This window comes from Dendrobates tinctorius, unplaced genomic scaffold, assembly GCF_039654945.1.
Source record: "Dendrobates tinctorius isolate UK_male_01 unplaced genomic scaffold, ASM3965494v1 ptg000039l, whole genome shotgun sequence".
In the NCBI taxonomy this organism is placed as follows: Eukaryota; Metazoa; Chordata; class Amphibia; order Anura; family Dendrobatidae; genus Dendrobates; species Dendrobates tinctorius.
In genome coordinates, this window is record NW_027361707.1 from 7,745,284 (window position 1) to 7,761,632 (window position 16,349).

Genomic DNA, 16,349 nt, shown 5'->3' on the forward strand with positions numbered 1-16,349 from the left:
ACCTTAAACCGGGGACCAATGGTCCTATGCCGGTTGGAAAACCGCTGGGCCTTATCCTGGGAGAGAGACAACTTATCCACCACTTGGTCCCAAATCTGGTGCATTCTCTCCACCACAGTGTCAACACCTGGGCAGGCAGAAGACTCCACCTGCCCTGAAGAGAATCGAGGATGAAACCCAAAGTTACAAAAAAAAGGTGACATCAAAGTGGCAGAACTAGCTCTATTATTTAAAGCAAATTCGGCCAAGGGCAAAAATGAGACCTAATCATCCTGATCAGCAGAGATAAAACATCTCAAATAAGACTCCAAAGTCTGGTTTGTTCTCTCCGTCTGCCCATTGGTCTGAGGGTGAAACGCAGAGGAGAAGGACAACTGAATTCCCAGCTTGGAACAAAAAGTCCTCCAAAATCTAGAAACAAACTGAACTCCTCTGTCAGATACAATGTTCTCAGGAATCCCATGCAAGCGAACCACCTGTTGCAAAAACAAGGGCACCAACTCTGAGGAAGATGGCAACCTAGGGAGTGGTACAAGATGGACCATCTTAGAGAATCTATCACAAATCACCCAGATAACAGTCATTCTCTGAGAGACAGGCATATCAGAAATAAAATCCATTGAAATATGGGTCCATGGCCTCCTGGGCATCGGCAAAGGCATCAACAACCCACTAGAGCGAGAACAAAGTTTAGACCGGGAGCAAGTCCCACAGGACTGCCCAAAATTCCTGACATCATGAGATAAGGCGGGCCACCAAAAAGAACGACTCACCAAATCTCTAGTACCAAAAATACCTGGATGACCAGCCAATGCGGAGCAATGAACTTCAGACATCACTCTCTTCCTCCACTGGTCAGGAACATACAATTTTCCAATTGGACAACGCTCAGGTTTGTCCTCCTGAAACTCTTCCAGAGCACGTCTCAAATCGGGCGAGATGGCAGAAAGAACTACCCCCTCACCTAAGATGGTAGCAGGCTTGGTCACAATAGGAGAATCAGTAAAGAAACTCCTAGAGAGGGCGTCTGCCTTGACATTCTTAGTGCCTGGAAGAAAAGAGACCACAAAATCAAAACGTGTGAAAAACAAGGCCCACCTAGGATTCAAGCGTTTGGCCGACTCAAGGTAAATCAAATTCTTGTGGTCAGTAAGGACCACGACTTGATGTTTAGCTCCCTCCAACTAATGTCTCCACTCCTCAAATGCCCATTTCATGGCTAACAGTTCCCGCGTTCGGATGGGGAGAACTTTCGGGAAAAGAAAGCACAGGGATTCATTTTAGATGTTACCGGATCTTTTTGGGACAAAACAGCTCCTGCACCAATCTCAGAAGCGTCCACCTCTACCTGAAACGGGAGTGAGACATCAGGTTGCCGCAAAACCGGAGCAGAAGTGAACCTCCGCTTCAGCTCCTGAAAGGAAGAAACAGCCTCTGGAGACCAATTCAGCACATCAGCACCCTTCTTAGTCAAATCAGTCAATGGTCTGGCAATACCAGAAAAATTAGCTATAAATTTACGATAAAAATTAGCAAAAACCAAAAACTTCTGGAGGGCCTTCAAAGAAGTGGCTGAACCCAATCATAAATGGCCTGTACCTTGGCCGGGTCCATTTCAATAGTTGACGGAGACAAAATAAATCCCAAAAATGAAATCCTTTGTACACCAAAAAGGCATTTCGATCCCTTAACATACAGGGAATTCTCCCTCAAAATCCGGAACACAGTCCGAACATGTTCCACATGAGAGTCCCAATCCCTGGAAAAGATCAAAATATCATCCAGATAGATGATCAAAAATTTATCCACAAAGTCCTGGAAAATATCATTCATGAAGCACTGGAAGACAGAAGGGGCATTAGTGAGCCCAAAAGACATCACCAGGTAGTCAAAATGTCCCTCCGGAGTATTAAACGCCGTCTTCCATTCATCCCCATGCTTAATGCGAATAAGATTATACGCCCCCCTGAGGTCAAGCTTGGTAAACCAGCAAGCACCTTTAACTCTGGAGAATAGATCAGAAATCAGGGGCAACGGATACTGATATTTAACAGTAATTTTGTTGAGGGAACGATAGTCAATACAAGGCCTTAATGAACCATCTTTCTTGGCCACGAAAAAAAAACCAGCACCCAAGGGTGAAGAGGATGGTCTAATATGACCCTTCTCCAATGACTCCCTAATATAAGATCGCATAGCCTCGTGCTCGGGTACAGATAAATTGAAAAGTCGACCCTTGGGAAATTTACACCCAGGGCTCAACTCAATTGCACAGTCATAACTCCTATGAGGAGGCAAAGGCGCAGACTTATTCTCACTAAATACATCATAAAAATCAGCCAAATAGTCAGGAACATCATGCGACTGGGGAGAGGTGGAGAAAACAGGAGCGTCACTAAGAGGACACCGACAACCCCAACTCACGACAGACACAGATTTCCAATCCAAAACTGGATTATGGATTTGCAACCAGGGAAATCCCAGAACAATGGTATCATGCAAATTATGCAACACCAAAAATCTGCAATTTTCTTGATGGTCTGGGGCGACCCGCATTACCACCTGGGTCCAAAACTGAGGTTTATTCTTCGCCAAAGGAGTAGCATCAATACCCCTCAAAGGGATAGGCATCTGCAGAGGTGTCATAGGAAACCCACAACGTTTAACAAAATCCAAGTCCATCAGGTTCAGAGCCGCTCCTGAATCCACAAAAGCCTTAGCGGAAAATGTGGACAGGGAGATCAGAGTAATTGCCAGAAGAAACTTAGGTTGAACACCACCCACAGCAAATGTGTGTGCAAAACATTTCTCTTGTTTAGGGCAGACAGAAATAATATGAGAGGCATCTCCACAGAAAAAACACAGCTTATTACGCCTTCTGAACTCCTGACGTTGTGCCCTAGACAAAACTCTATCACATTGCATAGGTTCAGACATTTGTTCAACAGGTGGCAACATTTCTCGTGTAATTTTACGTTCACGTAAACGCCGATCAACCTGAATGGCTAATGACATAGAATGGTCAAGACCAGAGGGAACAGGAAATCCCACCATAGTATCTTTTACGGTTTCTGACAAACCCTTCCGAAAGAGAGCTGCCAAGGCACCATCATTCCAGGTAGTAAGGACCACCCACTTTCAGAATTTTTGACAGTATGACTCTGCAGAATCCTGACCCTGGCTCAATGCCAACAGGGCTTTCTCAGCTTGATCAATAGCATTAGGTTCATCATACAACAACCCCAAGGCTTGAAAAAATGCATCCACATTAGTTAAAATAGGATCACCAGGTGTCAAAGAAAACGCCCAATCCTGGGGATCGCCGCACAGCAAAGAGATGACAATTTTAACCTGCTGTGCAGAGCTCCCCGATGAGTTAGGCTTCAAGGCAAGAAATAATTTACAATTATTCTTAAAATTCAAAAATTTAGACCAATCCCCAAAAAATACATCAGGAGTAGGAATCTTTGGTCCAGCAGCATGTGAATGAGCAAGATAGGCGGAAATTCCCCGCACTTCAGCAGTGAGCTGCTCCACACGATCAGACAATTGCTTAAAAAAAAAATCCTCCTACGGCCCCAGAGAAAAAGAGGAAAAAATATACATAAAAAAAAATAAAAAAATTCTGACAGTTTTTTTCTTTTACAATTCCTTCCTGCTATTGAGTACCCTAGAATCTGCGGTAAGGCTGGTGATTCTGTTATGAATGAGTCACCGGAGGAGGAGAAAACAAAAATACAAGCTAAGTCCAGAAAACCGGAGAGGTTGGTAGCTAGCGGATTGCAGACCCCTGATCCAATTCACAACAACTAACAGTAGCCGTGGAGTGTTCCTACGGTGGTCCTGGACACCTCGTCACAGCCGGAGAACTAAATAAGCCTAAAGAAAGAAAGGGGAAATCTAAACTGCCCCAGAGCAGACCCCAAAGCAATAGACAGCCCCCAACATGTATTGACGGTGAAAACAGATGAAAACACAAACACAGACAGAAAGACAGGCAGAGCAAACGATGGGGCCCAACTAACTAGATAGGAAAGGACAGAAAAGATGCTGGCTGCAATCCGTAAAAACCCTACCAAAAATGTCCCAACATGTCTGATAGGAAAAACGGCCCTGAAGTCACTAGACTTCAAAATCCCTATATCAGCACTCCGATATATTCTGAAGACAGAGCAAAAGAGAATTAACCGATCAGGGACAAAAACGGAAATTCAGCAAAGCCCCAGACGGGGCTGGCTGAACACAAAACTAAGCAAATCAGACAAAATCTCATGGAACAATAACAGAGCAAAAACTTAGCTTTAGAAGACAGGAACTGAACTGGAGGCCAGAGCTCAGAGCAGAGAAATCACCAGCAACCCTACAGGGCGTCGGCTGCCTTATATCCACTCAGAGATTCCGGATGTCCAATCGCAATCCACCTGTTCAGATGACAGGTCTCTCCCATCCAAATCAGTTTTACCACCTCCTTTCACCAGCAGAGGGAGTTCATCGGACATCAAAGGTGAACGAGAAAATGAGCTCATAACAATGGGCTGTGGACAGGTGGCTGGTCCTTGCCAATCCCCCTCCTCACCCCTCTCTCGGGACAGGACTGAGAGGAAGATGGCGGTCACAGGAGGTCTACGCCGTCTTCTGCAAGATGCGGGTACAGAGGATTCTCTTGAGCGGCTTGCCTTATCCCCGTGGGCCCCTGTGGTCATCCTCTTCAGGGACGTCAGGTAAGTGCCTGTACGATCCCTCCAGCCCCGCATTATCTCCAGATAAACCATCGGCAGCATTTACTGGGCTCCCTGAATTTAAATCTCCCGCCTCTTTTCCCCTGCCTGCCGCGCGCCTCTCACTCTCTTACTGCACCTTTCAAGGGGACACAGGACATTGATCATTACTCAACCACAGCAAGAAACCTACGGGCAATACCAGTTATATTGGCGCTCCTTCCTTTCGGCACATGTCAGATACGGGGCTGCGGCGTCCTTAGTTCACTTTCACTTTCATTTCAGCGCTCTCAGCGCGCTCCCTCCCCCGTTCTGAGCATGTTTTTCTGCGCACCTTTACTAGCCCATCACAGGGCTCCTTTCTTTTTTGATATGCCAGCCTCCCCTCTTTACCGCACCCCTCCACCGCTTTTATCCAATCGCGGCTCAGCCGCCAAGCTCCGCCCCCTTCTTCCATTATCGAGTATTTCCTGGTCTTCACTTCTCTTCCTGCGCTGCTTGGGGGACACTTCGGCGTTCTGCTGCTCGCCTGAATCTGGGTAGGCTCTGCTCTGAGGCTCAAATTAGCTCCCCTCTGCAGTTTCTTCCCTAACTACTGCGGACACTCAGCACAGTTTTACTTATGCCCAACCCTTCAAGGGATCTCTGCTTCAGGCCCAACGCTACTCATTACGCCTGTGCGCGCTGTAAAAAGAAGTGGGCATCGGGTCGGTCGTACCCCTTCTGCCCGTCCTGCAGTCCTCCTACTATGTCTGTATCTCAGGAGGACACCGAGTCCCGGGCTGAGGACACTCCACCCCCCCCCCGGAGTGGGCCATTGTAATGTCTCAGTTAGTCTCAGACTTGACTAAGGTTTCTCAGTCTCTGGTCCAAGTCTTAGAACGATTACCACAGCTATCTACTGCCACCTGTGCGCCGACCGCCTCTCAGGGTGAGTCGTCCGCTCCTGACCGCGACCTTCGGAGAGACAGACAGGACAAGAGCTCTAGGAAGCGGGCTCTGTCTACTTCGTCCTCTAGCTCGCAGGGTCCATCTGAGTCTGCCAGGTTTCATTCCCCTTCCTCCGATGACAACCCTAAGTCTGGCGATGACTCTCAATCGGAATCTAGTTCAGAAGCAGACGTTTCTAAAACACGGGACATGGTCGATAGTCTCATTTCGGCTATCTTTCAAACCCTTAAAATTAAGCAAGATAAGGCTCCCCATCAGGAATGCTCTGTGCTCCTTAAACGAGCAAGACCTTCGTCTCGAACCTTTCCCAATCACAAAGAGTTCGATACTACCTTGTCCAAACACTGGGAGTGCCCTGAGCAACGTTTCTCAGGTCGCAAGTACTTAGAGGTGCTGTACCCTTTTGAGGCAGACCTGCTCACAAAATGGACCAAGGCTCCCGAGGTGGATCCCCCAGTTTCCCGGATAGCCTCTAAAACGGTTCTATCCCTTCCAGATGGGGCATCGCTTAAAGATCCTACAGACAGGTAGATTGAATCTCTGGCTAAGTCAATTTTTGAGGCATCCGGTGCCTCCCTCTGTCCTATTTTCGCATCCGCCTGAGTAGCGAAAGTCATATCCGCTTGGGCAAAAATTCTTCGCAGGGGCATATTGGCGACAGCTCCTCAAGACGACTTGGCAGATCTGGCAGAGCAGATTAACCTTGCTGGTAAATACCTTTTTGCCGCCTCCTTGGACGCGGCCAGGTGCGTAGCAAGGGCTAATAGCAACATAGTTGCTATACGCCGAGTCCTTTGGCTAAAGTCATGGAATGCGGATACCACTTCAAAAAAGTCCCTTACTGATCTGCCATTCCACAGTTCTAGGCTCTTTGGAGCCAAGCTGGATCAGATAATCTCCGATGCCACTGGTGGTAAAAGCACTTCTCTTCCCCAGTCTCGACCAAAACTTTTTTTTAATAGAAAGGGTTTTCGGCCGTTTAGGCCTTTTCGTCCCTTCTCTTCCACGGACAGATCTGCCCAGCAAGATCGCCCCTCTGTCACTAGAGAGTAGGAACAGAAAAAACCATCTTACAAGCCCGCTCCCCGCTGGAGATCTAGAGGACAATACTCCAGGTTTTAAGGCGCCAGTTCCGGCAGGTTTTCCTCCAAGTGACGGGTCACCCCCACCTGGAAGTTCTTCCAGGGTGGGAGGCAGACTTTCCTTTTTCAAGGATGCTTGGCTGTCTGTTGTCGACGACGCTTGGGTCAGAGAAATCGTCGCATCCAGATACAAGATCGAATTTGCTTCCCCCCCGAACAGACGATTTTTCCTGTCTCGACCTCCGAGACAGCGGTCCCAGATTCCGGGTTTTTTTCAGGCCATTTCCTCCCTCCTTTCCGCCGGAGTGATTGTTCCCGTTCCTCCAAACAAACGGTTTTCAGGCTTCTACTCAAATCTCTTCGTAGTCCCGAAGAAAGACGGCTCCCTTCGTCCAATCCTGGACCTCAAGTTGCTCAATCGCCACGTGAAGATTCTTCATTTCAAAATGGAGTCCCTCCGGTCGGAGATAGCCTCCATGGAACCCGGGGAATTCCTATGCTCTGTGGACATACGGGACGCCTATCTGCACATTCCTGTTTGTGTGCAACATCAGAAATATCTTCGATTTGCGATTCAGGAAGATCACTATCAGTTCACGGCTCTTCCCTTCGGCCTAGTTCCCCGTGTTTTCACGAAGGTGATGGCGACCGTCATGGCCATCCTTCGCTCCTGGGGGATTCTCATCATCCCTTATCTGGACGATCTCTTGATCATGGGCTCGCCCCGTCAGGACTGCCTTCAGAGTCTTCAGATAACCCTGGACACTCTCTGCTGCCTCGGATGGATAGTCAACAAGGAGAAGTCCATTCTGATCCCCACTCAGCGTCTGACCTTTCTGGGCATGGAATTCGACACGAATCTAGCCCGGGTGTTTCTTTCGAGGGAAAAATTTGCGGCTCTTTCCAAGGGCATCAGAATCCTCAAACGGCCAACTCCCATTCCCATTCGGTCCTGCATGAAGGTTCTGGGGAAGATGGTGGCTTCCATGGAAGCAGTGCCCTTTGCATAATTTCTTCTTCGCCCCCTCCAGCTGTCTCTGGTTAAAGCCTGGGACAAGACCACGATGTCCTTGGACCGTCCCATTCTCCTCCCTCTCAGAGTGAGGTAATCCCTCACTTGGTGGTCAATGCCAGCGTCAGTTCTCCAAGGGAGGTCCTTCCTTCCGCCTCAGTGACAAGTCATCACCACCGATGCCAGCCTTCTAGGATGGGGAGCTGTGTTCCATCAGAAAATGGCCCAAGGATGCTGGAATCCACAGGAGGCTCTTCTCCCTATCAATGTTCTGGAGATCAGAGCAATCTTCCTGGCCCGTCTTCACTGGCAGCCTCTACTCTCCGGCAAGCCGGTCCGTATTCAGTCGGATAACGCCACGGCTGTGGCGTACATAAACCACCCGGGGGTCCACGCGCAGCAAGCAAGTAATGTCAGAAGTGGCCAAGATATTGCGCTGGGCAGAACGTTACGTTCCGGCAATCTCCGCCGTTCACATTCCAGGGGTGGAAAATTGGGCAGCCGACTTTCTGAGTCGTCAAGGCCTAGCGTCAGGCGAATGGTCCCTTCACCTCACAGTCTTCAATCAGATATGCCACCGTTGGGTCGATCTCATGGCATCTCGGATAAACCACAAAGTTCCGCGTTTCGTAGCCAGGTCCAGGGACCCTCTAGCCGTCGCATGCGACGCCCTAGTAATTCCGTGGTCCCAGTGCCAACTTCCTTATCTGTTCCCGCCTCTTGCCTTGATCCCACGAGTGGTCAAAAAGATAAAATCGGAAGGCGTACCAGTGATTCTAGTGGCTCCAGATTGGCCAAGACGACCTTGGTACCCGGAACTGGTGAACATGCTCGCGGACGTTCCCTGGAAGCTTCCAGTCCGTACAGATCTTCTCTCACAAGGACCCCTTTACCACGAGAATTCTCAGTCTCTGAGTTTAACGGCATGGCCATTGAGGCCGCGATCCTGAGAGAATCAGGTTTGTCCAACCAGGTGATTCAGACTATGATCAGAGCCATAAAACCAGCCTCTTCCCGCATTTACCATAGGTACTGGGGAGGCTTTTTTCCGTTGGTGTGATGATAAAAAAGTCTTTCCAATGTCCTTCTCCATTCCATCTATACTTGGTTTTCTCCAGTCTGGCTTAGATGCGGGGCTGTCCCTCAGTACCCTCAAGGGCCAGGTCTCCGCTATTTCTATCCTCTTCCAAAGAGAGCTCGCTTCCTTACCGCAGGTTAAAACCTTTCTCCAAGGGGTCGCCCATGTGGCTCCTCCTCATCATTCGCCGATAGACCCGTGGGATCTCAATATCGTTCTTAGCGCTTTCCAGAAGGCGCCGTTCGAGCCTATCCAGGACATTCCTTTGTCCCTTCTCTCATGGAAGGTGACCTTTTTGATAGCCATTACATCCATCAGAAGAGTTTCTGAGTTGGCGGCCTTGTCATGTCGTTCCCCTTACCTGATTCTCCATCAGGATAAGGTCGTCCTCAGGCCCGTTCCTTCTTTTCTTCCAAAGGTGGTATCCTCTTTCCACATCAATGAGGATATCGTTCTTCCATCTTTTTGTCCTGCTCCTTCTCACGCTCTTGAGAAGTCTCTCCACAAACTGGACGTAGTTAGAGCCCTGCGTGTCTCTCTCGCCAGGACCTCTTCTTTTTGTCAGTCCGATTCCTTGCTGGTCATCTCTGAAGGTCGCCGGAAAGGGCTTCCGGCATCCAAATCCACGATTGCTCGCTGGATTCGTACTACCATTCTGGAAGCGTACTGACTTCAGGAAAAACGGCCACCTCCGGGAGTGAGAGCTCACTCCACCCGGGCTGTGGCGGCTTCGTGGGCAGTTCGTCACCAGGCTTCAGTTTTACAAATTTGCAGGGCCGCAACCTGGTCGTCCTTGCACACCTTTGCGAGGTTCTACAGGGTTCACACCCAGGCCTCGTCTGATGCAGTTGTTGGTAGGAAGGTTCTGCAGGCGGCGGTGGCTCACCGGCCGACCTAAGCCTTTCCGGTTCTTTCGTTCCTTATTGCTGTTCCTGCCCTTGGGACTGCTTTGGAACGTCCCATGGTAATCTGTGTCCCCCAATAAAGCGATAAAGAAAGATGGATTTTTGGTTCTTACCGTAAAATCTCTTTCTTGGAGCCTTCATTGGGGGACACAGCACCCTCCCTTTTAAAGTTGTAACGTGTTGGGTCATTGAGTCCCTTGCTGGGTTGGTACATAGTTTTATAGTTTCTCGTTACTTCTCCTACTGCTTTCTCACCAACTGAGGTGCTTGGTGCCTGTAGGTGGGTGTATACTGCCGGGGAGGAGCTAATTTTCTTGTTTTGCATAGTGTCAGCCTCCTAGTAGCAGCAGCATACACCCATGGTAATCTGTGTCCCCCAATGAAGGCTCCAAGAAAGAGATTTTACGGTAAGAACCAAAAATCCATCTTTCTCAGCTTGATCAATAGCATTAGGTTCATCATACAACAACCCCAAGGTTTGAAAAAACGCTTCCACATTAGCCAGAATAGGATCTCCGGGTGTCAAAGAAAAGGCGCAATCCTGGGGATCGCCGCGTAGCAGGGAGATGATAATTTTAACTGCTGCACAGAGCTCCCCGATGAGTTAGGTTTCAAAGCAAAAAATAATTTACAATTATTCTTAAAATTCAAAAATTTAGACCGATCGCCAGAAAACACATCAGGAGTAGGGATTTTTGGTTCAACAGCAGGTGATTGCGTGAGATAGGCAGAAATTCCCCGCACTTCAGCAGCGAGCTGCTCAACACGATCAGACAATTGCTTAGTCTCCATTTAGACAAAAAATATCCTCCTACAGCCCCAGAAAAAAAGAGGAAAAAATTCTGACACCTTTTTTTTTTTTTAATTCTTTCCTTCTTTAGAGTACCCTAGAGTCTACAGTTAGGCTGATTCTGTTATGAATGGGTCACCGAGGAGGATAGCAGGCACAGGCTAAGCCACAGAAAACCAGAGAGGTTGGTAACTAAGCGGATGCAGACCCCTGATCCTGTCAACTCAACTAGCAGTAGCCGTGGAGCGTACCTACGATGATCCTAGATGCCTCGGCACAGCCGGAGAGCTAACTAAGCCTAAAGCAAGAAAGGGGAAATCTAAACTGCCCCGGAGCAGACCCCAAAGGAATAGATAGCCCCCAAACATATATTGTCGGTGAGTCAAGATGAAAACACAAACGTAGGCAGAAAATTAGACTGAGCAAACGATGGGGCCCACACTGACTATACAGGACAGGAAAGGAAAGACACTGTCTGCAATCATGCAAAAAACCCTGCAAAAAAGTCCAACACGTCTGATGCACAAAAACACTGAAGTCGCATGACTTCGCCCCCGCTAATCAGCACTCTGGTATATTATGAAAGCAAAGCAAAAAGAGACCAATATAAAAGGGCACAAAACAAACTGGCACATGCAGTAACATATGGGCGGTGATTTAGCACAGCCCCAGCCGGAGCTAGCTGACCCGCACAAAGCAGAGATAAACAAAACCAGATCAAATGCAAACAGAATAGCAAATGAACCACTTAGCTGAACACGCAGGGAAAGAGCAGGAGACATCAGACCTCAGGAGGCACAAGAAGAAAATCACCAGCAAGGATAGAGGGAGTCAGCTGTCTTAAATTTTAATCAGAAACCCCAGATCTCCAATCGTCTTCCTCATTATCAGGTGGCAAGCCTCTGTCAATCAGATCAGCTCCACTACCTCCAGTAACCATCAGAGGGAAGCCAGAGAGAGAATTCACAACAGGTATCCCTTTCATGTGCCTCCAAGATGTTCTCCAACCCTTTGCCTCAGCTTGCGGTTTTTTCTCCTACATAATCTAGTCCACATTGACAAGTCCCTTTGTAGACTACCCCTTCCATACATCAGTTGATGAAGTCCATGACAGTAAACTCCCTATTCAAATTTGTGCCTCTGCAGGTTTTCCCACTGTAAATGGATGGCCAGACAATGCACTTCCCACACTGGTAGTAACCCTTTTCATTGCTCTCAAGCGAGTACTGTTTTTTGGAGCACAGAAAATACTATGTACTAGCTAATCCTGTAAGGAGAAAACCCTTTTGTATGTAAAATGTGGATAACCTCCTATAATTGGGCTGATATCCTTGTCCCTCTGAAGTATATGCCAATACATCTCAAAATATTTTTCACCTCTTGTGCTTCACTATTGAAGGTGGTGATGAATCTCACCAAATCCTCATTTTCTGCCTTATTACCCGGGTTCAAGAGTTTTATCCTATCTTAGGCTGGTTTCACATTTGCGTTTTTTTTCGCGGTAATTTAGCGCTAAATAGCGCATGCGTTTTTTTTCCTATACTTTGCATGGGATGCGCTTATGTGCGCATACACATGCGTTTGTACGCGTTTTACCGCGCATGCGTTTTTTTGCGGTATGCGCTCGGGCGCACAAAATGCAACTTGTTGCATTTTTTGTGCGTCCGATTTGCCTCAAAAAAACGCATGCGCGCGCAATGCGTTTTTTTACAGCAAGACACCCAATATAAGTCTATGGGTGCGCATATGTGCGCATTGGCATGCTTATGTATGCGTTTTTTTGCACATGCGTTTTTTTTTGTTAACCATGGAATTTAGGGGTTTGGGTTAGAGTTAGGGTTAGTTAAGGGGGTTTAGGGTTAGGGTTAGGGTCAGGGTTAGGGTTAGGGTTAGGGTTAAGTATGGTTTGGTTAAGGGTTAGGGTCAGGGTTAGGGTTAGGGTTAGGGTCAGGGTTAGGGTTAGGGTTAAGTATGGTTTGGTTAAGGGTTAGGGTCAGGGTTAGGGTTAGGGTCAGGGTTAGGGTCAGGGTTAGGGTTAAGTATGGTTTGGTTAAGGGTTAGGGTCAGGCTTAGGGTCAGGGTTAGGGTTAGGGTTAAGGTTAGTTAGGGTTTGGGTTAGGGTTAAGTATGGTTTGGTTAAGGGTTAGGGTCAGGGTTAAGTATGGTTTGGTTAAGGGTTAGGGTTAGGGTTAGGGTCAGGGTTAGGGTTAGGGTTAAGGTTAGTTAGGGTTTGGGTTAGGGTTAAGTATGGTTTGGTTAAGGGTTAGGGTCAGGGTTAGGGTTAGGGTTAGGGTTAAGTATGGTTTGGTTAAGGGTTAGGGTCAGGGTTAGGGTTAGGGTCAGGGTTAGGGTTAAGGTTAGTTAGGGTTTGGGTTAGGGTTAAGTATGGTTTGGTTAAGGGTTAGGGTCAGGGTTAGGGTTAGGGTCAGGGTTAGGGTTAGGGTTAAGGTTAGTTAGGGTTTGGGTTAGGGTTAAGTATGGTTTGGTTAAGGGTTAGGGTCAGGGTTAGGGTTAGGGTTAGGGTTAGGGTTAAGTATGGTTTGGTTAAGGGTTAGGGTTAGGGTTAGGGTCAGGGTTAGGGTTAGGGTTAGGGTTAGGGTTAGTTAGGGTTTGGGTTAGGGTTAAGTATGGTTTGGTTAAGGGTTAGGGTCAGGGTTAGGGTTAGGGTTAGGGTTAAGTATGGTTTGGTTAAGGGTTAGGGTCAGGGTTAGGGTTAGGGTCAGGGTTAGGGTTAAGGTTAGTTAGGGTTTGGGTTAGGGTTAAGTATGGTTTGGTTAAGGGTTAGGGTTAAGTATGGTTTGGTTAAGGGTTAGGGTCAGGGTTAGGGTTAGGGTCAGGGTTAGGGTTAGGGTCAGGGTCAGGGTCAGGGTCAGGGTTAGGGTTAGGGTTAGTAAAGTCATGGTTTGGGTTAGTGTGAGGGGCCACCTAATGTTGGAAAAAAACGCAAACGCGGTAAAAACGCACTAAAAACGCATACAAACGCATAAAAATGCTGCGTTTTTTTCATGCATGCTCATAAAAATGCTTGAAAAAAACGCAGCAGTTGTATGCTTTTGTATGCGTTTTTCAATGCGTTTTTTTGCGGGAAAAACGCGCTGCAAAAAAAAGCAAGTGTGAAACAGGCCTAAGATCCACTAACATTATAGGCCTTTTTTTAGTACCTTCTTAGGTTATGCCCTCTCTAGGAACTTTGCCTCTAGATCATCTGCCTGTTGTTAATGATTTTATCATTGGAGTAGTTCCTATGTATCCATAGATACTGCTCCCTGGTGATACCCCTTTTTAGGGGGACAGGATGGGTGCTCTACCATCTGAGCAATGAGTTGGTTTCTATGGGTTTTCTATAAGTGCAAGTCTCAAGTTCAAGTCCCATTATCTGTTTTCTTGATAAGGACATTCAGAAAGGGCAGATATGTAGGACCACACTCAAAGGTAAATTTAAGATATATGGGATTGTTGTTGAGACCATTCACTAAGGATTGGAATTTGTCAGGTGTACCTTTCCAGATGACAAAAATGTTATCCATGCAGCAGGCACACATGTCTACCGTTTCGATGTTAAGGGGCATCTGATCACCAAAGACCTTTGTTTCCTCCCACCAGCCCAGGAGCAGATTGGCATATATGAGAGCACGTGGACTACACCGGACAAAGTGCCCCTTAGCTAGTTGGAGTACTTATGGTCAAAGTTAAGAAAATTTCTGGTTAGCCTGAATTAAGAACAAAGTCATTGTGGGTCTGGCTTTGTGTGTCCCTCATAGATAGTGTTTTATTGCTTCCAATCTCATTTGGTGTGGTATAAAGCCTCGACATCAACACTGGCCAAAATGCTGGCCAAAAGTAGATCAGTTTTATCCATAGTATAAGATTGTAATGATAATACAAAGGGCCGAAGAACCTGATCAAGATATATACCAAGATTTTGGCACCCCCGAGACAATGGGTCTACCGCTAAGAGGATTTGTACACTTACGTATCTTGGGGAGGCCATAGAATGTTGCCAACATTGGATTTTTTGGCAATAAGAATTCAAATTAATTTTTGTCAATTATGTTTGTTTTCAATCTGTCCTCAACTACTGACTAAAAATTTACTAAGAAAAGTATGTGTTGAATTTTTTTTGTAGTACTGAATAGAAGTCAATGTACTATAAATATGAGTAAAAGTTACATTTTAACTTTGCATTTATTGCTATATAGTCTAGTATATAAAGGCATTCTCAATCAATTCTATGACTGCAAGGTGTCCATGTTTTTTGACTGCAAAATAAGCTCACATTATCCATCCTGCACAACTGCATTTCATAGTTGATATGGAGTGTTTGTGCTGATATGCTGTGTTTTATTTTCTCCAAGCATGTCTCAGGGCATCATGAACAGGGTTTGGTCTAAATGTCCAAAGGATATTATTTCAGAGTCTTGTTGTTTGTTCCGATGCTACTTTGCAAACTTCAACAATACTGTGATATTAGTTTTAGAAAGAAGATCCTTTCTCCATGCAAGTCTTACAAACAAGCCATACATGCACATTTAAAATACTAAATGATGACTTTACATGCTGAGCTGTAGCTCTTGGGTTTTTTTGCAATGTCTCTAAGCATTGAACAATCAAACTTTGGGGTGAATTTGCTTGGATGTCCCCTGTTATCAAAATTGTGAACTGTTTTGAATGTTTTACACTTATTAATTTTTTTTTTTACGGTAGCATGATTGACTCCACATTGTATAGAAATAGCCTTATAGCCATTGACAGATTGATTAGAAGCAACAATTGCTTCTCAAAGAACATTGCTTGTGTCTTTCCTCCATGGTATTGTATTATCATACACCTGAATGCTTCAGACCAACAAATTGCTAAAACTTCTTCTTTTATAGAGGTGGTTACACTTGCTAAGGAAGAATAAAATCCAGGGCATTTGATTATCAGCAGTACATATTTTCTTTATACATTCCTTCTGCATTTAGCTCTAATTTTTGTTAAACAAATAATGATACGGTGTAAGTTGTCATGTGTTGTTTTTCATCTGAGGTTGTATTGCAGTTACACAATCTCAAAACCTTCTAAGGACCAGATTTTTTTTTTAGTATTGTGCCCGGATACATAGAAAACATTCCCTTTTAGTGATCTTAACTTCATTTATAAGTAAAACAAAACATGCAACTCATGATGTGACATTATACCGACCTTTTCTTACCTGAAGCCTGTGCTTTAGACTCATCATCAGATGATGCAAAACAGACAATTTCTTGCAACTGATATAGAGCTGAAACACACAACACAGAAACAGAATAACTAAAGGTGAAAATTGTCACCAAATTTATGCTTCCCAATATGAGGGTAGCATAAAATAGGGATAGTGACCCTGAGTCCAGCTTCTTACAGTTTTGATTATATCACTGTTTTTTTTATCTGCTGCAGCTCTGCTAGTCCTCTCAGTGATGAGCTCTGTATAACTCCATCCCTGCCATTGATTAACAACGTTCTGTCTACACTGTGCATAGATAGAAAACTGCCATCAGAGGTGGGGATGGGAATAGACAGAATATCAAACATTTCATTGGCGGAGCTCATTATTGTCAAGTGAAATTATTTTATCATTCTCGGCAGCGCGTCATCTTGTATAAACAGGACATGAGCTGTCAAGAGAAATGACGATGTGCAATGAACAATCTATTACAGATCAGTACGCATCTGAAGCACAGTCTGCTTGTGTAAAAAGGCTATTAAATGGCCGAAGACTGGTAAATAATTTGTTTAATGGCGCAAATTTGTCCAATGGGCAGCAAGGTGGCTCAGTGGTTAGCAATGTAGCA

At 46.1% G+C, this 16,349-nt stretch overlaps 1 protein-coding gene across 1 annotated transcript in view; it reads right to left on the reverse strand.

Annotated features, from left to right (window-relative positions):
• LOC141088586 (DNA polymerase nu-like) overlaps nucleotides 1-16,107 on the reverse strand; it is a 77,693-nt gene extending 61,586 nt beyond the window's left edge. The window contains exons 1-2 of the mRNA XM_073574739.1: nucleotides 16,027-16,107; nucleotides 15,731-15,799 (exon numbers count right to left, since the gene is read on the reverse strand). Of these exons, the coding sequence (XP_073430840.1) occupies nucleotides 15,731-15,799; nucleotides 16,027-16,107 (150 nt within the window). The remainder of the gene's footprint in view (nucleotides 1-15,730; nucleotides 15,800-16,026) is intronic.
• Nucleotides 16,108-16,349: the final 242 nt, after the last annotated feature.